At 58.7% G+C, this 25,486-nt stretch overlaps 5 protein-coding genes across 5 annotated transcripts in view; 1 reads left to right on the top strand and 4 right to left on the bottom strand.

The window, feature by feature from the left end:
• Nucleotides 1-25,486, top strand: part of TSPEAR (thrombospondin type laminin G domain and EAR repeats) — a 164,767-nt gene that overhangs the window by 11,682 nt on the left and 127,599 nt on the right. The window lies entirely within an intron of this gene.
• Nucleotides 4,041-5,210, bottom strand: LOC129502123 (keratin-associated protein 10-7-like). Its single transcript, XM_055313562.1, has one exon. It carries the CDS (start codon nucleotides 5,132-5,134, stop codon nucleotides 4,373-4,375), a length of 762 nt encoding a protein of 253 aa, XP_055169537.1. The 5' UTR covers nucleotides 5,135-5,210; the 3' UTR covers nucleotides 4,041-4,372.
• Nucleotides 10,097-11,547, bottom strand: LOC129502116 (keratin-associated protein 10-4-like). Its single transcript, XM_055313556.1, has one exon. The coding sequence runs from the start codon at nucleotides 11,463-11,465 to the stop codon at nucleotides 10,428-10,430; it is 1,038 nt and encodes a 345-aa protein (XP_055169531.1). The 5' UTR covers nucleotides 11,466-11,547; the 3' UTR covers nucleotides 10,097-10,427.
• Nucleotides 17,010-18,200, bottom strand: LOC129502119 (keratin-associated protein 10-12-like). The gene has a single exon (XM_055313559.1). The coding sequence runs from the start codon at nucleotides 18,118-18,120 to the stop codon at nucleotides 17,341-17,343; it is 780 nt and encodes a 259-aa protein (XP_055169534.1). The 5' UTR covers nucleotides 18,121-18,200; the 3' UTR covers nucleotides 17,010-17,340.
• LOC129502126 (keratin-associated protein 12-1-like) lies at nucleotides 23,534-24,131 on the bottom strand. The gene has a single exon (XM_055313566.1). It carries the CDS (start codon nucleotides 24,073-24,075, stop codon nucleotides 23,695-23,697), a length of 381 nt encoding a protein of 126 aa, XP_055169541.1. The 5' UTR covers nucleotides 24,076-24,131; the 3' UTR covers nucleotides 23,534-23,694.

Below are 25,486 nucleotides of genomic sequence, written 5' to 3'. Positions count from 1 at the left end.
GGGACTCCAGGATCACGCCCCGGGCTGAAGGCGGCGCAAAACTGGTGAGCCACCCAGGGATCCCTGAGACCATCGTATTTCTTAATTTCTGACATGTATGCCTTTTATTTCTTTTTTCTTGTTTGTTGCATGGATAGGACTTCAGTATGTGTTGAGTAGGAGCAGTGAGAGAGGACGTCTGTATCCTCTTCCTCATCTTTACAGGAAAGCTCTCAGTCTTTTATAGCTAGGTATGGTGTTGGCTGTAAGTTTTTAACAGATGCGGGATCCCTGGGTGGCGCAGCAGTTTGGCGCCTGCCTTTGGCCCAGGGCGTGATCCTGGAGACCCGGGATCGAATCCTGCGTCGGGCTCCCGGTGCCTGGAGCCTGCTTCTCCCTCTGCCTGTGTCTCTGCCTCTCTATCTCTCTCTGACTATCATAAATAAATAAATATTAAAAAAATCTTAAAAAAATTAAAAAAAAAGTTTTCAACAGATGCCTTATATCAGGTCCACAGTTTTTTCCCAAATATTCCTTGTTCACTTTAGTCTTTTTTTAAAAAGACTAAACAAGGTGGAACAGTTCCCCATTAATTCTATGAGGTTTTCATTCCCTGATAACAAAGCCAGTCAAAGACATGATAAGAACAGAAAACAAACCAATATCCTTCATGAACAATGAATGCAAAAGACCTCAACAAAATACTAGCAAACTGAATTCAGCAGCATAGTCAAAGGATTATGTGCTACAAACAAAAAGGATCTATTTCTGGAATTCAAGGATGGTTCCACATATGAAAATTAGTCAATAGAAAACCCCACATTCCCAGAGTAAAGAAAAAAGTAGACGATCCTCTCAACTGATGCAGAAAAAGCATTTGAGAAAATTCAATACTCTTTCATGATGAAAACACTCAACAAATTAGGAATAGAAGGAACTATATCAACAGAATAAAATATATATGTGAAAACCCCACGGTAAACATCACTCTCAATGGTTAAAGACAGCTTTTCTTCTAAGATCAGGAACAATACAGGATGCCCACTTTTACTGCTTCTAATCACCACAGTACTGGAGGCTCTAGGAGAGTAGTTAGACAATAAAATAAATTAAAGCAGTCTAAATTAAAAAGGAAAAAATGAAATCACCTCTGTTCACAGATGCTATGATCTTATATGTAGAAAATCTTAAAGACCTGTTAGTACTAGGAATGAATTGAGAAAACAGCAGGATACAAAGTCAACACACAAAAATCAGTTGCATTTCTATACACTAATAATGAACAGCCCAAAAAGGAAATTATAAAAACAATTCCACTTACAATTGCATCCAAAAAAAATAAAATAAAGGGAATTAACCACGGAGGCAAAAGCCCTGTATGATGAAAACTAAAAAACGTTGCTGACAGATGGTAAAGAAGACGTGATTCAATGGGAAGACATTCCATGTTCACAGGTTGGAAGACTCAGGATTGCTAAGATGTCAATACTACCGAAAGCAATGTACGGACGTAATACAATCGCTATTGAAATCTCAATGATGTTTTTTACAGAAACATTAAATCCCTCAAACTCACACAGAATCTGTGCATAGTCAGAATAATTCTGAAAAAAGAAGGCCAGAGGACGTACACTTCCTGATTTCAAAACCACAAAGCGATGGTAATTAACACAGGGTGGTACTGGCATAAAACGGGCAGCCATGTAAACTAATGGAATAGCATAGAGTCCAGAAATAAACCTTCACATTCAGGTCAAACCATTTTTCACAAGGTTACCAAGTCCATTCAATGGAGAAAGGACAGTCTTTTCAAAAAATGGTGCCAAGAAAACCGACTATCCACATGCAAGAGAATGAAGGACCCCTACCTCACACCACACACAAAAATGAACTCAAAACGGATCCATGACATAAATGGAAGACCTAACACCATAAAACTCTTGGAAGAAAACAAAAACACAGGATGAAAGCCTCACAACACTGAGTTCCACAGTGATGTCCTGGATATGATAGCAAGGCACAGGCAACACAAAAAATACAAAACTTGGACTTCACGAAAATTTTAAATATTTTCACCTCAAAAGACAATACCAATGGAGAATAAAAGGTAACCCAGAGAAATGGGAGAAAACATTTGCAAATCGCATTCCGATAAAGGATTCATATCTAAAATGTTCAGAGAATTCCCAAAACTCAATAACAAAGCCAAACCACCCCATTGAGAAACAAGCAATGGACTTGAATAGACATTTTTCCAAAGATGTACAAGGTATGTGACCAATGAGCGGATGAAAAGATGCTCAACATGGCTCATCATTAGAGAAATGCGCATCAAAAGTCCAATGAGAAGCCAGTTTACACCCATTAGGATAAATATATAATATATAATATTTATGTAAATATTATCACAAGGAGGAGACAGTGTATATGATATATATGCAAGAAGAAGATAGCAAGTGTTGATGAGGATGTGGAGAAATTGAAGCCCTTGGGGGTTGTGAGTGGGAACGTGAACTGGCCACGGCCACTGTGGAAATCAGTACGATGGTTCTTGAAAAGATGAACAGTAGAATTACCACAGGGTCCAGCACTTACACGAGCATTTGCTCAAGACAACTGGAAGCAGGCCTTCAAGGAGACCTCTGACAGCCGTGGTCACAGCAGCATCATTCACAAGAGCTAAAGAGTCGAAGCGGCCCAAGTGTCCACCGAGGCATGAGTAGAGAAGCAAACAGAGTCCCTCCCGCGGAACAGTGTTCAGCCTTAAAGAGGAAGCGAGTCTGACTCCAATGCGGGTGAAGCCTGAGGACCTAGTGGCCGGAGACGCAGGCCAGTCACAGAGAGACAACGACGACGTGACCCCCCTTCTCCAAGGTGCTTCGGGGACAGAGGAGGGAGGGTGGGCTCCAGGGGCGGCGGGATGGGCAAAGGCGAGTCTATGTCCCATGTGGACGCGGCTTCATTTCCCCAAGAATGGAAGAGTCTGGGGACGGGCAGCAGGATGGTCGCCCCACGTCAAGAATGTGCTTAGCACCCTGAACTGTAGGCTTGAAGATGGTTAACACGGTAGACGTGGTGTTACGTGCATTTGGCATCAATAAAGACAAATTTTAAAAAAGAATAATAAGAGGAAGGGAGCGATCACACCGTGAAGAGATGCGGAGGAAATTTACACACCCAGGCGGGAATGAATAAGCCACCCACGGAGACCCCGTGCTGTCTGTGCGTCCTGCCCTAGGATGTCCCCGGAAGGACTCAGTGTGGAGACGCTATGCCAGCAGGTGCCGCGGGCTGCACAGGAGGGGTGGGGGGGTACAGAGTGTCCCCGGACCATGATGGGGACCCCAGACCCAAACACTGGCTGCTGTGCCTCCCCCAGCACCCAAGGCCATCTGTGAGCTTGAGGGTGCCTGGAGCTCCGCTGGGGTGACCCTCCCGCATGGGGCTGGAAATATTCTCCAGGGGGTGAGAGCCCCAACGGCGATAAGCACCTTGTGCCTTTCCTTCCCCGCTGTGCCTCTCCTGTGCTCCTTGGCCCCGGACCTGACACGCTGGCTTCAGGGTCTTGTCAGGGCTGAGTTGACCCAGGTGGGAAGGTATCCAGTCCCTGTTACCCCATCTTGGCAGCAGCAGTGCCTCCCCCAGCCCGCCACCTATCCATGGGATGATTAGAGCATGCAGGAGGACCCCAGGGGGATCCCAGGAGGCCCTCAAGCCCCCAAGGGCTATGCTGCCTGCGGCCCCCATGCCGGCCTGTCTATGCAGCTTGCTCAGCTGGGGCGGTGGGTGGAGATGGGCCCAGGGCTGAGCCCCCCAGGCCACACCCCATGTGTAGGTGGCCAGCCTAGGGAGCCCCGGGGACGCATGTGGGGCCTAGCAGCCCTGACCATCTGCACCAGGGCGTGAGTCCCATCCCGCAGACTCGCCCAGAGCAGTTGGGCCCTGGCCCCTGGGGACCTCTCATCGCTCCTCCCAGAAATGTTCACGCGGGAAGGGACTACTGTCGGGTCCAAACCCCGGGACCCCACCCCCATGAGAGTCATATGAAAGGAAGCAGGTCAGCCGGTGAAGTGAGTTTATTGGGGTGCCCAGGGAGGTGCGGACAGGTCGGAGAGGAGGTCAGGTGACCCGAGCAGAGGAACTGGGAGGGAAGGCAGGTGACCCAGGGTAGGTGGAGGTGTGTCTTGGGAGCAGGAGTCCCGGGGAGCCGCGGGGTCAGCATTCTTAGGTTGGAGGAGGTGAAGGTCAGGTCAGGAGAGTGGACACCCGGGGTGACCCCGTCGTGGGTGGGGTCAGCCACCTAGCACAGGTGAGGGCTGGGCTGAGGGGTGGCCGGGAGGCCCAGGGTCCCTGGGTGGGGCCTGAGCCCAGGGCCCCGGGGGCACGTGCCCCATCAGCGGGAGCACCCGGGACGGCACAGCAGGGACATGCTGGAGGACTGGCGGCAGCAGCTGGGCGGGCAGGGGGAGGGGGCGCAGCAGGCAGGCCTGCACACGGGGCGGCAGAGGAGGGACACGCAGGAGGAGGGTCTGCAGGGGCTGGGCTGGCAGCAGGGGGAGGCCTGGCAGCAGATGGGCTTGCAGCAGACAGGGGTGCAGCAGACGGGGGTGCAGCAGACGGGCTTGCAGCAGACGGGGGTGCAGCAGACGGGCTTGCAGCAGACGGGGGTGCAGCAGAGGGGCTTGCAGCAGACAGACACACAGCTGTCTTCCTGGCAGGGGGAGGAGCTGCAGCAGGAGGGCTGGCAGCTAGACTGCTGGCAGCAGGGGGAGGCCTCACAGCACACGGGCTTGCAGCAGACGGGGGTGCAGCAGACAGGGGTGCAGCACACGGGCTTGCAGCAGACGGGGGTGCAGCAGACGGGCTTGCAGCAGACAGACACACAGCAGCCCTCCTGGCAGGGGGAGCAGCTGCCACAGGAGGGCTGGCAGGAGCCGGGGCAGGCTGGTGGGCAGGGGCTGGACCCGCAGCTCGCAGGGGTGCAGAGGAGGGTCAGGCAGGAGGCCGGGGCACAGCACGGGGGCTCGCAGTAGCTCTCGGGACAGTCGTCCACCTGCCAGGAGGAGTCGGGGCAGGAGTCGCCAGAGCTGGGCAGGCAGACGCGGCTGCCGTAGCTCAGGTTGCTGGAGCAGACGGACAGGGTGGAGGCGGCCATGGTGTGGGCGGTGGGGTGGGGGTGTGGGTGCGGGTGAGTGTGTGGGTGCGGGTGTGGCTGTGAGTGTGTGAGGTGCTGGTCCGTCGGCTTTTATACGGTCCTGGTGCGTGTTGTCCTGCGTAACTGAGGACACTTCCCCTTCCTTGTTGGTGTTGGGAGCTGGTTTTCAGGGACCCCTCATTAGGGCTGCTTTATTTTTCCAGAAGATGCCACCCAGCTCGTAAAAGTCCTGCCCGTCAGATATGGAAAAGCATACATACAAGAGGGAAAGGAGAGAATGGAAATAACTCAGTATTATGCAGACTTATGCCTTATTTTTTAGCATTTTTTTTTTAATGTTGGGTCTTTTAGTCTGGTTTTGCTTTTTATTAGATCTGTATAGTTTGGTTAATTAACCAGTGATTTAGTTTTACATTTAAGCTAGAATTAATCTTTTTTCTTTGATGATATTTATTTCTTTGCCTTTTTTTAAAAAACTACTTTCAATTTTTAGATGTTTTGTCTAATCTATTTAGAGCTTCATCACCATGGCAATATATATTTCCCTTAAAACACTGTAAACAAATATACTAGGAGTGCACCATTTTAATCTTTACTAGTTATTGTGAGATTGCTGTGTAAGTTAATAAATACATTCGTAAATACATTGTTTGCAGGAAGAAAATTTCTGAGTTACAGCTCAGGAAAAGCCTACTGACTCTACGTTGTAAGCTTTACTTAACACAGTATAAAGATGAAAAGGCAACAAAAATAATTCATACTCCTTCAGCCCCTCATTGCAACAAAGCCCTAAACTGGGAGAACCTTATTCCCCTCTTTCCTCTTCCTTCTCCAATTCCCACTTATTGTCACCTTGTAATATTCAGAGAGCACTTGGATTATGGGTCTGAATAGGGAAATGCTTTCAGATAATCATTAGCCCACATACCAGTAACTTACACTCAAAGATGGGATGGAGTTGTAAAGTGCTTTTATAATACGATATTATTGTTAAAGGCAAGGGTTGACTCTTTGTTTTTTTTTTTAATTTTTATTTTATTTTTTTATGATAGTCACAGAGAGAGAGAGAGAGAGAGAGAGGCAGACTCCATGCACTGGGAGCCCGATGTGGGATTCGATCCCGGGTCTCCAGGATCGCGCCCTGGGCCAAAGGCAGGCGCCAAACCGCTGCGCCACCCAGGGATCCCGATGCTTTGTTTTGACATGGCATGTCCTAAAATAAATAACAATTCAATATGGAAAAAAAAAAAAAGTCCTGCCCATGTGCTGGGTCCAACATTCCTGTTGATTGGAGGGCATGGGGGGTTCTGGCCAGGGTTGAACTGAGGCCTGGGTGCAGTGGCCGCCGCCTTGGGGATGGGGTGCTGGGGGAGGGGGGCTTGGGTTCTGGCCTCAACGGTGGTTCCCATCTCTGGGGCGGGTGATCCCTGTGATTTTGCATTTGTTACCACTTTCGCAGAGATGAAGGGAGGCTGGACACATACCTGGGAGGGCGCTGTCCGGGGTTAGGGCCGGCTGTCCCTCCCCGGTCACCGTGGTCATGGCGTGGTGCAAGGCTGTGGCCCAGGGAGGGGCCGGCCTTGGGCGTAGGGGTTCTGTCCCTGGGCCTTGACGGGCTGGGCCTGTGCTGGCCAGGCAGCGGCCCCAAGCTCGGGGTGTGTCCCTTTTCCAAGCTGTGGGTCCCGGGGCCCTGCAGCTCTGGCCTCGCAGCTCCGTGGTGGTGCCGGGCGAGCGGCTGCCCCGGGCTGGCCTTGGGGGCAGCTTGTTGCGTTTCCTTTCCCTCCTCACTCGGACCCTCATGCCGTCTGCCTGGGGGGCTGGGCCGGGAGTCCTCTCCGTGAGCCCTTGGGACACCTCTGTTGGCTATTCAGTGTCCGGGCAGCAGCCCCTGAGGGCTCTTCATAATTGGCACCTCCGGGGGCCGAGGCTGGGCCTGGCCGGGGTCCCTGAAAGAGGGGGAGGGGGACAGATGGACAAGTAACAGGCGGCAGGTGCCTGGGGGGCTCAGGGTATCAGCAAGGCCAGCTCGCAGGGGTCCTTGATGTCTCAGTCCCTGGGGGGGGGGGCATCCAGGGGCCGTGCCCAGGGGCCTGGGGTGGCTGGGACGGCAGGCAGACCCCCAGGGGGTTAGAGCTTCCATCCTCGGCCGGGGTTTGGGGGTGGCTGGACCCGACTCCTTAGCTGGATGCAGCTGAGGCTTTATTTTAATTTTTTTTATTTTTTAAGATTTTTAAATTTATTTATTCATGAGAAACACAGGGAGAGGGATGCAGAGACACAGGCAGAGAGAGAATCAGGCTCCATGCAGGGAGCCCGACGTGGGACTCCATCCCGGGACCCCTGGATCAGGGCCTGGGCTGAGGGTGGCACTAAATGGCTGAGCCACCAGGGCTGCCCTTATTTTATTTTTATCATAATTTTTATTTTACGTTGTCTCAGTGACACCTGAGACCAGAATGCTTAGAAATATGAAGATTTGGAGATCCCTGGGTGGCTCAGCGGTTTAGAGCCTGCTTTCGGCCCAGGTTGTGGTCCTGGAGACCCGGGATCAGATCCCACGTTGGGATCCTTGCATGGAGCCTGCTTCTCCTTCTGCCTGTGTCTCTGCCCCTCTCTGTGTCTGTGTCTCATGAATAAGTAAATAAAATCTTAAAAAAAAAAATACGAAGGTTTGATCAAACTCATCCGCTTCTGCTTCCCGAGGCTGCGGTAACGGGTGACCACACCCCTGAGCTTCACAACAACACACGTTCATGTCTCAGCGTCCTGAGCTGAGGTCAGGGTGTGGGCAGGGCCGCCCGCCGGGAGGTCCTGGCCACGGCCCTCCTGCCCCCTCAGCCTGGTGGCCCTGCTCCCCGGTGCGGGGCCTCCGCCTTCCAGCTCTGCTTCTGGTCCCGTCGCCCCCCGCCCCCCAGGTCTGCGGGCGAAGGACTACTGAGCCTCGTCCCCCTGGCATAAGGTCGCTGTGCCCACGTCAGGGGCCCACCTGGCCGCCTGGCCGTCTGCCCGCTGCCGGATTCCGAGTTTTCCTGAATTTAGGAAACGACCTGCCATCCCCTGGCCACACAGGAGCCGTCGGCAAGATGGGACCCCAGGGTGGCAGTGTCGCAGGGTCCCGCGAGGATTATGTGACAGCACGGCAGGGCCTGACGCTCCCGCACAGCTTCCCAGAGGCGGGTGGCCCTTGCTGGGGATCCCGGGCCGTGTGGCAGGAAGGATGGCGCGTCACAGCGGGACCCCGGGGCCCCAGACCTAGGAAAGCGACATGCGCTTTGCTGGAGAGTTCGCGGCTGCCATCAGACACGGGCTGTGACCAGAATATGCGCAGGGGGCCCGAGGCTTCAGGGTCCCTGGGGGTGGCCAAGGCCCCGCTGCGTAGAGGGTTGGAGGGTGGATTTTAGGCCATCAGGCCAGTTCTGGGGACCCCAAGAGCTGTCCCCGCCCCGGGAAGGGGCGCCCAAGGAGGCCCGGGCTCCCTTCACACCCAGGACAGGCCCCGGGCCGGTCGTCAGGGCAGCCCAAGGTCTCACCGCCCCAGCAGGTGGGGGGTGCGGGCTCAGGGTGCAGGGCCCCAGAAAACTCAGGTGCGGGGCAGGACGGAGGTGTGTGTGGGAGCCCAGGGCCCAGCTCTGCAGGGACAGTCCCCGGGAGACGGGACAGGGTGAGACTAACTTCGGGGACGGGGCCAGGCTGGGTCAGGGCCGGGTGCGGGAGGGTGGGGACAATGGGGCCTCGGGGGAGTGTGTGAGGGACGGACAGGTCCCCGGGGGGCGGGAGGCTCCACCCTGCAGGGGACTCACGCAGTGCGGGGCTGGGTCGGGGGCGACTGGGGCCTCCCCTCCCGTCCTCCCCGCTCAGGGCACGTCCTGCGGGCTCCCTGCAGGGGAGGGTGCCCAGGGTTAGGGCGCCGCCACCGGGTCCCTGAGGATCCGCCCACCAGGGCCCGCTTCTGGGACGGGGGTGCCCGGGCCGTGGCTGTGGCCGCCCTGCCTGGGACTGGCCCTGACACTGCGGGCGGGAGCCCCGGGCCAGGCCGGAGAGGGACGTGCCTGGAGGGGCCCAGAGGCCGAGGATGGGCCGGGCAGCGGGGCCCCGGGCGCCCTGCGGGGAGGGCTGGCCATTCAGCTAGAAATGGCCCACGGAGGGCCCAGGGTCCTCGGGGTTAATTCAAGGCAGGTTTATTCGGTTTCTCCGAGCAGCTCTGAGGAGGCGAGACCACTGAGGCCTCCCTGTGGACATGGTCCCTGGGCAGGACGCCGGACCCTGCGAGGACGTGGCCGAGGCCGTGGGAAGGGCTCTCCTGAGTGTGATGGGAACCGCCTCCTGCCCTGAGAGGAAGGTGCTGTCCACGGTCACGGGGGTTCCCAAGACACAGACCCAAAGCAGCTGGGAGGCTGGCAGGGGGAGAGCTCGGATTCCCCAGAGTGTCCTGCTGGCCCTGGGGGACGTGCCCTCCAGGAACAGGACGGGACCCTGGGCTCCTGCCACCCACCCTGAAGATTGTGCTTCCAACCTAGTCGTTTCCTCTAGAGGCTTGGAGCACTGCCTCCCCCAGCCCGCTGCCTCTCCACGGGATGAGCAGAGCACGCGGGAGGACCCCAAGGGGACCCCAGGAGGCCCCCAGGCCCCAGGGTGTGCTGCCTGCGGCCCCCAGGCCGGCTTGTCTGGGCCGCTTTGCCCAGCTGGGCAGTGGGTGGAGATGAGCCCAGGCAGAGCCTCCCAGGCCACGACCCGTGTGCAGGTGGCCAGCCTCGGAGCCCCGGGGACCCAGGCCCAGCAGCCCTGACCGTCCCATGCGACGCCGTGAGTCCCACCCCGCGGCCCCGCCCAGAGCAGTTGGGCCCCGTCCCTTGGGGACCTCTCATCCCTCCTCCCAGTAATGTTCACGCGGGAAGAGACCACTGTCGGGTCCAAACCCCGGCACCCCACCCCCGTGAGAGTCAGATGAAAGGAAGCAGGTCAGCCGGTGAAGTGAGTTTATTGGGGTGCTGGGGAGGGGCCCACAGGTTGGAGGGCGAGGCCAAGTGACCTGAGCAGAGGAACTGGGAGGAAAGGCAGGTGACCCAGGGCAGGTGGAGGTGCGTCCCGGGAGCAGGAACCCAGGGGTGCCGCGGGGTCAGCGTTCTTGTGAGGGAGGAGGTGAAGTCAGCTCAGGAGAGTGGACACCCAGGGGGACCCCATTGTGGGCGGGGTCAGCCACCTAGCACAGGTGAGGGCTGGGCTGAGGGGTGGCCGGGAGGCCCAGGGTCCCTGGGTGGGGCCTGAGCCCAGCGCCCCAGGGGCATGTGCCCCATTAGCGGGAGCACACGGGGCGGCACAGTAGGGACAGGCTGGAGGCCTGGCGGCAGCAGCTGGGCTGGCAGGGGGAGGGGGCGCAACAGGCGGGCCTGCACACGGGGCGGCAGAGGAGGGACACGCAGGAGGAGGGTCTGCAGGGGCTTGGCTGGCAGCAGGGAGAGGCCTGGCAGCAGACGGGCTTGCAGCACACAGGGGTGCAGCACACGGGCTTGCAGCAGACAGACACACAGCTGTCTTCCTGGCAGGGGGAGGAGCTGCAGCAGGAGGGCTGGCAGCTAGACTGCTGGCAGCAGAGGGAGGCTGAGCAAGGGGATGCCTCACAGCAGATGGGCTTGCAGCAGACGGGGGTGCAGCACACGGGCTTGCAGCAGGAGGGGGTGCAGCAGACGGGCTTGCAGCAGACAGGGGTGCAGCACATGGGCTTGCAGCAGACAGACACACAGCTGTCTTCCTGGCAGGGGGAGGAGCTGCAGCAGGAGGGCTGACAGCTAGACTGCTGGCAGCAGGGGGAGGCTGAGCAAGGGGAGGCCTCACAGCAGACAGGTTTGCAGCAGACAGGGGTGCAGCAGACGGGCTTGCAGCAGACAGACACACAGCAGCCCTCCTGGCAGGGGGAGGAGTTGCAGCAGGAGGGCTGGCAGCTAGACTGCTGGCAGCAGGGGGAGGCCCCACAGCACACGGGCTTGCAGCAGACGGGAGTGCAGCACACGGGCTTGCAGCAGACAGGGGTGCAGCACACGGGCTTGCAGCAGACAGACACACAGCAGCCCTCCTGGCAGGGGGAGCAGCTGCAGCACGAGGGCTGGCAGGAGCTGGGGCAGGCTGATGGGCAGGGGCTGGACCCGCAGCTCGCAGGGGTGCAGAGGAGGGTCAGGCAGGAGGCCGGGGCACAGCAGGGGGGCTCGCAGTAGCTCTCGGGACAGTCGTCCACCTGCCAGGAGGGGTCGGGGCAGGAGTCGCCGGAGCCGGGCAGGCAGACGCGGCTGCCGTAGCTCAGGTCGCTGGAGCAGACGGACAGGGTGGAGGCGGCCATGGTGTGGGTGCTGGGGCGGGGTGTGGGTGCAGGTGAGTGTGTCGGTGCGGGTGTGGCTGTGAGTGTGTGAAGTGTCGGGTGTTTGGGCTTATATACACCCCAGGGCGGCGTGTTGTCCATCACGAGGCCCTGAAAGGCCTTTTCCTGTTGTGGGAGCAGGTGCCTGAGGCTCCGGGTCACGCGCACCCCGGCAGGGAGCTCGGCTCTTGGGTGCCCCCGGCGGGTCAGTGGTCCCCATCCCGCCCTCACCCCTGCTCCCAGCGTCTCCCTGGGGGCTTCCCACTATTCATCCCCATGCTCCTCAGTACGCAGTGGAAACACACACATATTTTATTGTCCGTTTATTTGTGGATCGTCTTTATTTGGGGATATAATCCTCTCCCGAGTCCAGGAACCAGTGAATGGCTGTGAGCTGTATTTATTTTTAGCAAACACATGCGTCACAGGTCTATGCCAGCAACTGTCCTGAGCAGCTTTGTACACATCAGCTCCGTGACAACAACTGTGGTTTCTACCTCACCGATGGGGAAACTGAGGCAGAGCCACGGCAGCCGGGCAGGGGCCCAGGGGGAGGGTCCTCGGGTCAAGGAGCCCAGGGGCTGGGCTGAGAGGCGCTGCCTGCTCGAGTCCCGGGTGTGGGGCAGGGGTCTGGCGGCGTTGGGCCCAGGGTCTGGGGGCGGGGATCTGCCCCCCTGGGAGGCTGAGCCTTGCTGGGCAGGGCCAGGGGAGCTCCTCCAGGTGTCTGGGCAGGCCCGCCAGCTTCACGTCGTGACTGCCGCCCGGCTGCCCACCCTGGGGCGGAAGGTCCTAGAAGGGAGTGGGGACCGTCCTGGTGCCGCATTTGGGGTCTGGGCTGGGGACGCTGGTCTGCTGTGGTGGTGGCGGCCTTGGGGTCCAGAGAGGGAGCCTGGTGTCACCAGGGGGGTGGGATGGAGAAGCGGCCAGGCAGTGTGAGCGCCCAGGAGCCCCGGGAGGGGGGTCTGCCTTGCCTTGGGGTCCCCTTCTGGAGGTGGTGAGGGGCCTCTCTGGGGAGCATGGTGAGCTGTGGCTGCTATCCCCCGAGGGCCAGGGCCCATCCTTCCGGAGCCGAGGCAGGTGCAGGTGCCTGGAGCAGCCCCACATCCCAGACGGGATGCGCACGCCAAGGTGAGCGGAAGCCAGGTGACCAGCGAGGAAGACAGATTATATTACTGAGGGTGACCCGGGGGGACCAAGACAAGGGCATGTTGCTGAGCGGGCGCCCGTGCAGCCACCCGGGGTTGGCGGCGAGACAGGGAGGGCACGTGAAGGGGGTCGTCGCTGGTGAGGCCACCTGGGCCTGCGACCGGCACTCTGGGGTGAGGCCCCTGGCCCCCAAAGAGACTAGGTGGCCCGTGTTTCCATGGAGACGCCGTGGCTATGCAGGGCACATCGGTGCAAGGAGCTGGGGTCGTGGGTCCAGCTTTCAGGGGAGGCCGCACTGGGCCGGGCCGCCGTGGTCAGGTGGGGGCAGAGCGCAGGCCGTCCTTGCGGCAGCCCGAGCTGTCCAGGCGAGTCCTGGGGGGGAGCGCTTCTCCGTGTGTCAGTGTGCGTGGGGCACCCGCCCCCGGCCGTGAGCACAGGGCCTCGGTCCCCATTAGCCACCGCCTCCCGTGCCGCCGGCGCCCCAGCCCCGGCCCAGCCTGCTCTCCGGCTCCCAGTCCCGCTCCTCCAGGCCCTCCTACCTGTGGGCCCGACAGCGTCTCTCCGGCCGCGGCCGGCTCACTTCCCTCCACGTCGTGTCCTCCGGGCTCCCCCATGTAGCAGGTGTCAGGGCTTCTTTGGGTTCACGGGTGGGAAGACCCCGCCGGGTGGATGGACCGCGTTCCCTGTATCCGTCCCCCCGTCCAGGGACCCCTGCGTGGTTTTTCCCTTTCGGCTGCTGTGAATGACGCCGCCAAGAACATCCGAATCCCCTCTGTACTTTTGGGGGTGGATTCTCAGGAGTGAATTTCTGGGTGTGTACGGGGCGTGCCCGTGTGCCCCCCAGAGGTGCACCGTCTGCTCCCCCGCTGGCGACGTTCGAGGGCTCCGGACTCTCCACATCCCCACGTCCTCGCCTCACCCACCTCCCCTCACCTTCTCTTTCTTCCTTTTCAAGGTACAGCCGTCCCGGTGGGCGTCAAGTAGTGTTTCATAGTGGTTGTGATTTGCATTTCCCCGGTGACGAGTAACGTGGAGCACGTTTCCGTGCGTGTGCACAGCTGTGTTGGGGGAAATGTCCCTTCACTGTCCTCTGCCTGCTGTTAAATCCAGTTGCTTTTGTTTTTGTGGCCGAGTCGTGTGCGTTCCTTGGAAGGTCCTGGATATTCAGCTCTTCTCTGGTACGCGATTTGCGAATATTTTGGCCAGGCTGTAGATTCCCCGTCACTTTCTGCATGGTGTCTTCTGAGCCACTAAAGTTTTGAATTTTGGTGAAGCGCAGCGTATTTTTTTCTTTTGATCTTCTTGCCTTTGGCATCGTAGCTAAGAACCCATGGTCAGATCCAAGGTCACAAAGTGTTTCCCCTTTGTTTTCTTCTAAGATATTTTGGTTTTAGCTCTTACTCTCGGGATGCGTATCCATCGTTAGGTGATTGTTGTCTGTGCGGTGAGGTGGGGGGACCCAGCTGTGTTAAATTGCGTGGGGGAAATCTGGTTTCTCCAGCACCTCTTGTTGAAAAGACGGTTTCTTCTTCCACTGACCAGTCTTGAAACCCTTGTCAAAAATCAATCGGCCGTAAATACATGGGTTTACCCCTGGACTCTCAATCTTATTCCTTCAGTCTCTAGGTCTGTCCTTACGCTAGTACCGCAGCAGGTCCACGGATGTACTTTTGCACTAAGTTTGAAATCAGGAATGATGAACCCTCCACCTTTCCTCCTCTTTCACAGTATTTACTGGAGTCTCCACCCCTATGAATTCTGTATGATTTTGAGGATCAGCTTTTTCATTTGCAGAGAAAAAGTTTCTTGGTTTTTTTTTTTTTTAAGATTTTATTTATTTATTCATGAGAGACACACAGAGAGAGAGACAGAGGGAGGCAGAGGCACAGGCAGAGGGAGAAGCAGGCTCCATGCAGGGAGCCCGACGCGGGATTCGAACCCGGGTCTCCAGGATCAGGCCCTGGGCCAAAGGTGGTGTAAACCGCTGAGCCTCCCGGGCTGCCCTTAATTTATTTTTACCATAATTTTTATTTTACTTTGTCTCAGTGACACCTGAGATCAGAGTGGGTAGAAATATGAAGGTTTGATCAAACTCATCCGCTTCTGCTTCCCGAGGCTGCGGTAACGGGTGACACACCCCTGAGCTTCACAACAACACACATTCATGTCTCAGCGTCCTAAGCTGAGGTCAGGGTGTGGGCAGGGCCGCCCCCTGGGGGGTCCTGGGCACGGCCCTCCTGCCCCCTCAGCCTGGTGGCCCTGCTCCCCGGTGCAGGGCCTCAGCCTTCCAGCTCTGCCTCTGGTCCCGTCGCCTCCCGCCCCCCAGGTCTGCGGGCGAAGGAGGACGGGGCCTCGCCCCCCTGGCATAAGGTCGCTGTGCCCACATCAGGGGCCCACCTGGCCACCTGCCCGTCTGCCCGCTGCCGGATTCCGAGTCTTCCTGAATTTCCCCAGCGATCTGCCATCCCCTGGCCACACAGGGGCCGTCCCCAAGATGGGACCCCAGGGCGGCCGTGTCGCAGAGTCCCGCAAGGATTATGTGACAGCACGGCAGGGCCTGACGCTCCCGCACAGCTTCCCAGAGGCGGGCGGCCCTTGCTGGGGATCCCAGGCCGTGTGGCAGGAAGGATGGCGCGTCACAGCGGGACCCCGGGGCCCCAGACCTAGGAAAGCGACATGCGCTTTGCTGGAGAGTTCGCGGCTGCCATCAGACACGGGCTGTGACCAGAGTATGCGCAGGGGGCCCGAGGCTTCAGGGTCCCTGGGGGTGGCCAAGGCCCCGCTGCGTAGAGGGTTGGAGGGTGGATTTTAGGCCATCAGGCCAGTTCTGGGGACCCCGAGAGCTGTCCCCGCCCCGGGAAGGGGCGCCCAAGGAGGCCCGGGCTCCCTTCACACCCAGGACAGGCCCCGGGCCGGTCGTCAGGGCAGCCCAAGGTCTCACCGCCCCAGCAGGTGGGGGGTGCGGGCTCAGGGTGCAGGGCCCCAGAAAACTCAGGTGCGGGGCAGGACGGAGGTGTGTGTGGGAGCCCAGGGCCCAGCTCTGCAGGGACAGTCCCCGGGAGACGGGACAGGGTGAGACTAACTTCGGGGACGGGGCCAGGCTGGGTCAGGGCCGGGTGCGGGAGGGTGGGCACAATGGGGCCTCGGGGGAGTGTGTGAGGGACAGACAGGGTCCCCGGGGGGCGGGAGGCTCCACCCTGCAGGGGACTCACGCAGTGCGGGGCTGGGTCGGGGGCGACTGGGGCCTCCCCTCCCGTCCTCCCCGCTCAGGGCACGTCCTGCGGGCTCCCTGCAGGGGAGGGTGCCCAGGGTTAGGGCGCCGCCACCGGGTCCCTGAGGATCTGCCCACCAGGGCCCGCTTCTGGGACGGGGGTGCCCGGGCCGTGGCCGTGGCCGCCCTGCCTGGGACTGGCCCTGACACTGCGGGCGGGAGCCCCGGGCCAGGCCGGAGAGGGACGTGCCTGGAGGGGCCCAGAGGCCGAGGATGGGCCGGGCAGCGGGGCCCCGGGCGCCCTGCGGGGAGGGCTGGCCATTCAGCTAGAAATGGCCCACGGAGGGCCCAGGGTCCTCGGGGTTAATTCAAGGCAGGTTTATTCGGTTTCTCCGAGCAGCTCTGAGGAGGTAAGACCACTGAGGCCTCCCTGTGGACATGGTCCCTGGGCAGGACGCCGGACCCTGCGAGGACGCGGCCGAGGCCGTGGGAAGGGCTCTCCTGAGTGTGATGGGAACCGCCTCCTGGACTGAGAGGAAGGTGCTGTCCACGGTCACGGGGGTTCCCAAGACACAGACCCAAAGCAGCTGGGAGGCTGGCAGGGGGAGAGCTCGGATTCCCCAGAGTGTCCTGCTGGCCCTGGGGGACGTGCCCTCCAGGAACAGGACGGGACCCTGGGCTCCTGCCACCCACCCTGAAGATTGTGCTTCCAACCTAGTCGTTTCCTCTGGAGGCTTGGAGCACTGCCTCCCCCAGCCCGCCGCCTCTCCACGGGATGAGCAGAGCACGCGGGAGGACCTCAGGGGGACCCCAGGAGGCCCCCAGGCCCCAGGGTCTGTGCTGCCTGCGGCCCCCAGGCCGGCTTGTCTGGGCCGCTTTGCCCAGCTGGGCGGTGGGTGGAGATGGGCCCGGGTTGAGCCCCCCAAGTCGTGCCCCGTGTGCAGGTGGCCAGCCTCGGAGCCCCGGGGACCCAACGGGGCCCAGCAGCCCTGACTGTCCCGTGCGACGCCGTGAGTCCCACCCCGCGGCCCCGCCCAGAGCAGTTGGGCCCCGTCCCTTGGGGACCTCTCATCCCTCCTCCCAGTAATGTTCACGCGGGAAGAGACCACTGTCGGGTCCAAACCCCGGCACCCCACCCCCGTGAGAGTCAGATGAAAGGAAGCAGGTCAGCCGGTGAAGTGAGTTTATTGGGGTGCTGGGGAGGGGCCTACAGGTTGGAGAGCGAGGCCAAGTGACCTGAGCAGAGGAACTGGGAGGAAAGGCAGGTGACCCAGGGCAGGTGGAGGTGCGTCCTGGGAGCAGGAGCCCCGGGGAGCCGCAGGGTCAGGGTTCTTGGGAGGGAGGAGGTGAAGTCAGCTCAGGAGAGTGGATACCCAGGGGGACTCCGTCGTGGGTGGGGGCAGCCACCTAGCACAGGTGAGGGCTGGGCTGAGGGGTGGTCAGGAGGCCCAGGGTCACTGGGTGGGGCCTGAGCCCAGCGCCGCGGGGGCATGTGCCCCATTAGCGGGAGCACACGGGGCGGCACAGTAGGGACACGCTGGATCCCTGGGGGCGACAGCTGGGCTGGCAGGGGGAGGGGGTGGCACAGCAGGCGGGCCTGCACACGGGGCGGCAGAGGAGGGACACGCAGGAGGAGGGTCTGCAGGGGCTGGGCTGGCAGCAGGGGGAGACCTGGTAGCAGACAGGGGTGCAGCAGACGGGCTTGCAGCAGACAGGGGTGCAGCACACGGGCTTGCAGCAGACAGGGGTGCAGCACACGGGCTTGCAGCAGATGGGGGTGGAGCAGACGGGGGTGCAGCAGACAGGCTTGCAGCAGACAGACACACAGCTGTCTTCCTGGCAGGGGGAGGAGCTGCAGCAGGAGGGCTGGCAGCTAGACTGCTGGCAGCAGGGGGAGGCTGAGCAAGGGGACGCCTCACAGCAGATGGGCTTGCAGCAGACAGGGGTGCAGCAGACAGGGGTGCAGCAGACAGGGGTGCAGCACACGGGCTTGCAGCAGACAGACACACAGCAGCCCTCCTGGCACGGGGAGCAGCTGCAGCAGGAGGGCTGGCAGGAGCCGGGGCAGGCTGGTGGGCAGGGGCTGGACCCGCAGCTCGCAGGGGTGCAGAGGAGGGTCAGGCAGGAGGCCGGGGCACAGCACGGGGGCTCGCAGTAGCTCTCGGGACAGTCGTCCACCTGCCAGGAGGAGTAGGGGCAGGAGTCGCCGGAGCCGGGCAGGCAGACGCGGCCGCCGTAGCTCAGGTTGCTGGAGCAGACGGACAGGGTGGAGGTGGCCATGGTGTGGGTGCTGGGGCGGGGTGTGGGTGCAGGTGAGTGTGTCGGTGCGGGTGTGGCTGTGAGTGTGTGAAGTGTTGGGTGTTTGGGCTTATATACACCCCAGGGAGGCGTGTTGTCCATCATGAGGCCCTGAAAGGCCTTTTCCTGTTGTGGGAGCAGGTGCCTGAGGCTCCGGGTCACGCGCACCCCGGCAGGGAGCTCGGCTCTTGGGTGCCCCCGGCGGGTCAGTGGTCCCCATCCCGCCCTCACCCCTGCTCCCAGCGTCTCCCTGGGGGCTTCCCACTATTCATCCCCATGCTCCTCAGCACGTGGTGGAAACACACACATATTTTATTGTCCGTTTATTTGTGGATCGTCTTTATTTGGGGATATAATCCTCTCCCGAGTCCAGGAACCATTGAATGGCTGTGAGCTGTATTTATTTTTAGCAAACACATGCGTCACAGGTCTATGCCAGCAACTGTCCTGAGCAGCTTTGTACACATCAGCTCCGTGACAACAACTGTGGTTTCTACCTCACCGATGGGGAAACTGAGGCAGAGCCACGGCAGCCGGGCAGGCGCCCAGGCGGAGGGTCCCCGGGGTCGTGGAGCCCAGGCGGCTGGCAGGGCCCCATTGGAGGGTCCCTGGGGTTGTCGCGGCCCCACAGGCGCTCGAGGGGTGGGTCCTCGGGGTTGTGGAGCCCAGGCGGCCGCCCAAGGACTCGGGAGGGACGGTCCTCCATGTTGCAGAGCCAGGCGGCTCTGCAGGGTCTCAGCGCTGAGGCACAGCCTGCCCGAGTCCCGGGTGTGGGGCAGGGGTGCTTGTGAGCTACATCGACTGCCTGCGTTGGGCCCAGGATCTGGGGGCGGGGATCTGCCCCCTGGGAGGCTGAACCTAGCTGGGTCAGGGCCAGGGGAGCCCCTCCAGGTGGCCGGGGCAGGCCCGCCAGCTTCAGGCTGCCCACCCTGGGGCGGAAGGTCCTAGAAGGGAGTGGGGACCGTCCTGGTGCCGCATTCGGGGTCTGGGCTGGGGACGCTGGTCTGCTGTGGTGGTGGCGGCCTTGGGGTCCAGAGAGGGAGCCTGGTGTCACCAGGGGAGTGGGATGGAGGAGCGGCCAGGCAGTGTGCGCGCCCAGGAGCCCGGTGATGCAGGGAGCCCGGGGGCGGGGGGCTGCCCACGTCTTGGGGTCCCCTTCTGGAGGTGGTGAGGGGCCTCTCTGGGGAGTGTGGTGAGCTGTGGCTTCTATCCGCCAAGGCCCAGTGCCCATCCTTCCAGGGTCGAGGCAGGTGCAGGTGCCTGGAGCGGCCCCCGCTCCCCTGGGTGGTCGGGATGCCCACGCTATGGTGTGCGGAAGCCAGGTGACCATCGAGGAAGGCAGATTGTATTAATGAGGGTGACGCGGGGGGACCAAGACGTGGACGTGTTGCTGAGCTGGTGCCCGTGCGGCCACCCGGGGTTCATGGTGAGACAGTGAGGGCACGTGAAGGAGGTTGTCGCTGGCGAGGCCCCCTAGGCCTGTGACTGGCACTCTGGGGTGAGGCCCCTGGCCCCCAAAGAGATGAGGTGGCCGCGGCGTCTCTCCGGAAACATGCAGGGCACATCGGTGCAAGGAGCTGGGGGTCGTGGGCCCAGCTTTCAGGGGAGGCCGCACTAGGCCGGGCCGCCATGGTCAGGTGGGGGCAGAGCGCAGGCCGTCCTTGCAGCAGCCCGAGCTGTCCGGGCGAGTCCTGGGGGGTGAGCGTTTCTCCGTGTGTCAGTGTGTGTGGGGCACCCACCCCCCTGGCCGTGAGCGCAGGGTGCTCTGTCCCCATTAGCCACTGCCTCCCGTGCCACCGGCGCCCCAGCCCTGGCCCAGCCTGCTCTCCGGATCCCAGTCCCGCTCCTCCAGGCCCTCCTACCTGTGGGTCCGACAGCGTCTTTCCGGTCTCCAGGATCACGCCCTGGGCTGAAGGCGGTGCTAAATGGCTGAGCCACCCGGGCTGCCCGGCTCTTGGGGTTTTAATAAGGATTGCATTGAATCTGCATGACGCTTTGGTTAGTCCTGCCACCATAATGTAAAGTCTTCCCATCCATGAACATGGTATGCTCGTTGTCTTCTGCTCTTGCTGCATGTTTTATAGTTATTGGTGCACAGGTCTTTCACCCTTTGGTTTAATTTATAACCAGACATTTTATTATTTCAGATGTGATTTTCACTGCCTTAAAAAACGCCTTAAAAAATGCTGAAAAGCAGATGACCACACGAGAAAATACATGTCACTTAGTTTTAGAAAAACAGGCTTATTTACTACATCTATTACCAATAACGTGCTGTCGTGCTCGCTGCTCATTTACACGCTGTTTATGTATTTTTCCAATCATCTGTTTATTTGTAGCGTTGCTCATGTGTGGAAGCACAGGCTGGATTCCAGTCACCACGACTCTGTGAGCGCCGTTCCTGAAGTTTGTAGCATATGCAGTGCGTTAATGGCAGTCTAATGCCAATGTGATTTTTATTTTTCTGCAGATGACTTTTGTTTGTTTAGTTCTCTGCAGATGCTTTTGGGAACCACTTATTATCCCTAATGCTCTGCGGTTTCAACAGGATGTATCTGGGTTTTTCCCCATTCGTTTTTCTTGGCATATTGCTTAGTCTTTTCAACCTTGAGGCTGTATCTTCTACTGTGGGATGTGTTCCTCTCTAGGAATGCATTTCCTCATTCCCCCGTGTCCTCGTTGTGCTCCCCCCCCAAGAGCAGAGCCCGTACTCCTGGGGGAGGTCATTCATGCTGACTTGTTTTCCCTCGTACTTTCTACCTCTTCAACATTTTGTCCTAAGTCTCAGGGATTTCTCATGTCATCTTCAAGCTCCTCTGTTTAATGTTAAATATCATCAACACATTAGATATCTATGACTTCTGGGGCATTTGTTTTCTAATTGTTCCCTTTCAAAGCCTCTTGCCTTTGCTTTCTGGCTCTAATATCTTCTTGATGTCCTACTATATTTAAGATTTTTAAATTTAATTTTGACTTTAATTTAAAAGGTGATTTCTGCTTTGTAAACTATATGCTTCCTCTGGGTTGTATTTTTATATCTGTTGTCTCAGGCTTTCTTTCTTGTGCCACTGGTTTTGGTCATGTGCTGGGGTAAGGATGGGAGTGGTTCTTGGTGGTCTGGGCTCCTTTTCCACCTGTGTCAGCCTGTGTTGAGTTAGAGAAAGCTCACCCATGTGGGGAAGTTGACGTGGCACTCTGGGATTGGAGGTGGTGGTCTCGGGAATAATAAAGTTGGGAGCTCAGAAGCCAGAATGAGAGCTATGCACCTGTGGGGGACAACAGCTCCCCGGGAACCTCAGCCCTTCCTGGTTGAGGTGCTCAACTGTCCTAGAGGTACACACTGGTGGTGTTTGGGGAGAAGTGGGACTGCTAGACACTCTGCCTTGGGGGGGGGGTGCCTGCCTTGGTGGCCCTGGTTGTTCCCTTCCATTGAGGACACTCCTCCTCCACTGGGCCTCATCAGGAGCAGGGGATATCATGTTCCAGGGTCCACTGGTTCCTACCTCCTCTGCCTTGCTTTGGGGTGAGCACACTCGCCTCTGCTTCCCTTTGCATTTGTTGAGTCCCTCACCCATCGTAAGCTGGCTTCTCCCGCACAGTGGGTCCTGGGAGGGTGGAGATGGGATTGGTGGGCTCAGCCCGCCATCTTGAACGGAAGCGTCAGCTCTCTTGGAGTGATGGCTTTCCCACAACCACCTGAAACTCTGGGTATTTGACTGATCCATAGTCTACCCTCATTCCATTTGAATGCTGGGTACCCAAATTCTCTTTGTGTGCACCCCAACTCACTTGGAATATTAGGTTGCCACAGCATGGAGGCTATTGGTTTAATTTCCTATCCAAAGCAGGAATCCCATTTTGGCTTCTATTTTTTTTATGAGGAAAATTTTATTTTAAACTACTAAGCTGGGATCCCTGGGTGGCGCAGCGGTTTGGCACCTGCCTTTGGCCCAGGGCGCGATCCTGGAGACTCAGGATCGAATCCCACATCGGGCTCCCGGTGCATGGAGCCTGCTTCTCCCTCTGCCTATGTCTCTGCGCCTCTCTCTCTCTCTCTGTGACTATCATAAATAAATAAAAATTAAAAAAAAATAAACTACTAAGCTCAACAATTATTTTTAACTATTTTTACTTTCATTTTATTGTGAAAAATTTCAAACATACAGAAAAGCTGAAGGAATTAAACAGTGCATATCCACATACCCAACTCCTGGAACCGATAGCTAACACTGAGCCTCATTTACTTTCTCAGATACTTGCCCATCAAACCACCCCTCTTATCCATACATCTTATTTTTCTAAGCATTTTAAAGTAAGTGACAAACAAGTACACTTCACTCAAACACTTAGGAAGCGAATCGTTAACAGGAATTCGATTTTTGTGCTTTTGTGTGTGAAATCCTATGAATCTTAGAGGTGTTTCACTCTATGAATTTTGACAAATGCAAACACCTGAGTAGCCCAAACCCTATCAGGGCCCACAACTTGACCATGCACCCAGCCTTATCAGGGTCTTGGATGTGACCTGTGCCCACCCCTCTGGCCCTGGACCTCACCATCCTCCCCAAGTGTCTTCCTCCACCTACTCAGTTTCACTCAAAATCTCCAGAAACAGCCATTGTTCTTTTTTTATTATTATTTTTGTTCTGATTTTTAAAAACAATAAATTAGCTCAGCTCTTCGGAGAGCCTCACTTAAATGGAATCATGAAGCAGGTGCTCTTCTGTCCGACTCCATTCACCAACATCATATTTTTGAGATTTGTTCATGTTGTTGCAAAAGCAGTGCGGTCCTCTTAATTGCTGATTTGTATTCCATTGTAGGACTCTGTGCCTTGTTGATCCATCCCCGTTGATGGCCATGTGGGTTGATTCCAGATCTGTTAGTAAGAGAGTGGAATAAATGTGCCTTCTCTTCAAGCCCTCCCCACCCAGAAGCTGGAACAGCCTCTTGCTGCTCATTATCTTGCAGGGTAGCTCTGACTTTTAGGGAACTCTTTCTTCCTTGAGCAGAGATCTGTATCCCTGTCACCCTGGCTCCTTGGTGCAACCTTTGGGGTGTCACACAATGAACCTCTCTTCTTGGGAACTGCAAGCTACTATGGGTCACTCAAGCTGTGCCTCTTCCTTCTGTCATTGAAGGAAGTTGGTGGTTTCTAGGATCCCAAGAACCATGCACGAAGTCCTCATTTGAAACAGTGGGAAAGAACGCCCCATTCGGATTCAACAGCCTGGGTCTCCACGTGTCTCAGAGGGGCTCCCCAACATGCGGAAGGGTGTGACTGTCCCAGGAGAACCGCCCTTGGACAGGACGACTTCTCACTCACTGGCTTGTCCAAGGAAGCAGATGACAGGGAGAAGCAGCTTCAGGGCAAAATCACAGAAAGATACAGCGCTGAGGAGCACAGAGATTTATTTTTAATAGATCACTAAGCTTTCGTGGATAGGAAAAGCAGGAGGGAATTCTAGCCTCTATGGAGTGTGGCTCCGTCAGTGCTTCAGGAATGAGACAGGGCAGGAGAGGTCAATAGCAGATATGGATGTTCCAGGTGACTTGTTAGCAGCAGTTAGGGGTGCCGCAGGGGCCAGGGGTGCAGACCAGGGTGGGGCGGGAGGGCTGGCAGCAGCCAGAGGACTGACAGGGGGAGGCCATATACACGATGGGCTTGCAGCTCACGGGCAGGCACACAGCGGGCTTGCAGCTCACTGGAAAGCACACAACGGGCCTGCAGCTCACAGGCACACAGCTGGACACCTGGCAGGGCCTGAGCACACAGCTGGACACCTGGCAGGGGCTGAGCACACAGCTGGACACCTGGCAGGGGCTGAGCACACAGCTGGACACCTGGCAGGAGCTGGGCACGCAGCCGGACACCTGGCAGGAGCTGGGCACGCAGCAGGCTGGCTGGCAGCCCTCGGAGCAGCTGGTGTGGCACATGGTGGAGTGGGGCTGGAGTGGAGTTGGGGACGAGGACAGGCTGATCTGGACGCTCCTACCTGGTGGCCTTTATACCCAGCTGTGGCGTCCCTTCCTCCAGTCGCCTGATGGTTTTCCTCCTCCTCCTCCGCGTCTCTCCCTGGAGTTCCTGGTGCGAGTGACTCAGTTCAGGAAACCCCGTGTCAGCTGCAGGCTTGCCGTGACCCAGCGGCCCCGGGAGTTCTGGATTCAGAGCCCGGGTAGGAAGGTGAGGGACCGTCAGCTGGGGACAGGGGACCGCACATCGGGATGTTGGGGTGCCTCCCTGAGCTGATAAACCGTCCTCCATCCACACAAGAACCGTCCTGTTCACCAGACCGGGGTCGGTTCGGAAACTCCATGATCCAGAATCTTCCTGACAGATCAGAGCTAAGTGGCCGGTGGCTGTGGCCGCGTCACACACGTCACACAGTCCCAGCCCTGTGCCGGGTGCCGTGCAGACCCTTGCACGTGGATCCACTCATTCTGGATTAGTCACTGATCCCTGTCACCATCCAAGGGGTGGGGGGGACCCCACTTACACGAGGTGCAGTCAGAGTCCCTGACGTGTGGGCCTTCTCACCACCGGGTGAAGCAGCAGGAGTCTGAAGCTGCTCGGTTGCACCCCGAAGTCCGTGGCCTCGACCTCGGTGCCAGATTATGTGGGACTTCAGGGGTTCCATGGTGACATATCCTCAGGTCCCGAGTCGGCCGGGACAGACGAGACTGAGTGACAGACAGGTGAAGCGTCAGTCCCATCTGTGTGGTCCGTGTGGCTCCCGAGCTCTCTGGCGAGTTGCCCTCCTAGATGGGGCACAGCAGCCGGAGCCCAGCTGGGCAGGGAGGGTGAGCGGCCCACGCTGTGTGCTCCCCCAGCCCGGCTCCCGCAGAGCAGGTGTGACCTTCCCCGAGTCCCTTCCGAGGTGGAGGTGGGGGCAGGGGTGTGGACCAGCGTCCCCGCACTCCCTGGCCCTCTGCTCTTACACGTCAGCCACAGCACGGGCACCAGCGCTGGTGCCAGGTCGCAGGGGCGGCCGTCTCTCCGGGCCCTCCCCCCCACTGGTGGGTCCCCCCGAGTCTGCGGGCGGGGACAGAGGTGCTCACGCTGTGGTGGGTGCTGAGACAGCGAACAGCCCGCATCCTCTGACAGCGCACGGCGCGTGACCCTCCCGGACGTGACCTGTGGACGAGCCACGAGTCTGTGAGGCCAGCCCTCCACACGCCCCTCCGTTGGCTCCAGCCACGTGAAGAGGATTCGGGGCGACCACGGGTGACCACACATCCAGACATGATCCAGTAATGGAGTCGCACATGTCAGTCGGTCACTTGTCTCTCGAGAAAGCACAAACCTGCCTTTACACCTGCCGGCGTGGCCCACCTGCCTGCCCTCCTC

This window comes from Nyctereutes procyonoides, unplaced genomic scaffold, assembly GCF_905146905.1.
Source record: "Nyctereutes procyonoides isolate TBG_1078 unplaced genomic scaffold, NYPRO_anot_genome, whole genome shotgun sequence".
Lineage (NCBI taxonomy): Eukaryota > Metazoa > Chordata > Mammalia > Carnivora > Canidae > Nyctereutes > Nyctereutes procyonoides.
This window is presented reverse-complemented; position numbering and strand designations above follow the sequence as displayed.

Bases quoted from the DNA above. Each gene is read 5' to 3' on its own strand.
- LOC129502123 (XM_055313562.1), bottom strand. From the start codon at position 5,134: ATGGCCGCCTCCACCCTGTCCGTCTGCTCCAGCAACCTGAGCTACGGC.
- LOC129502116 (XM_055313556.1), bottom strand. From the start codon at position 11,465: ATGGCCGCCTCCACCCTGTCCGTCTGCTCCAGCGACCTGAGCTACGGC.
- LOC129502119 (XM_055313559.1), bottom strand. From the start codon at position 18,120: ATGGCCACCTCCACCCTGTCCGTCTGCTCCAGCAACCTGAGCTACGGC.
- LOC129502126 (XM_055313566.1), bottom strand. From the start codon at position 24,075: ATGTGCCACACCAGCTGCTCCGAGGGCTGCCAGCCAGCCTGCTGCGTG.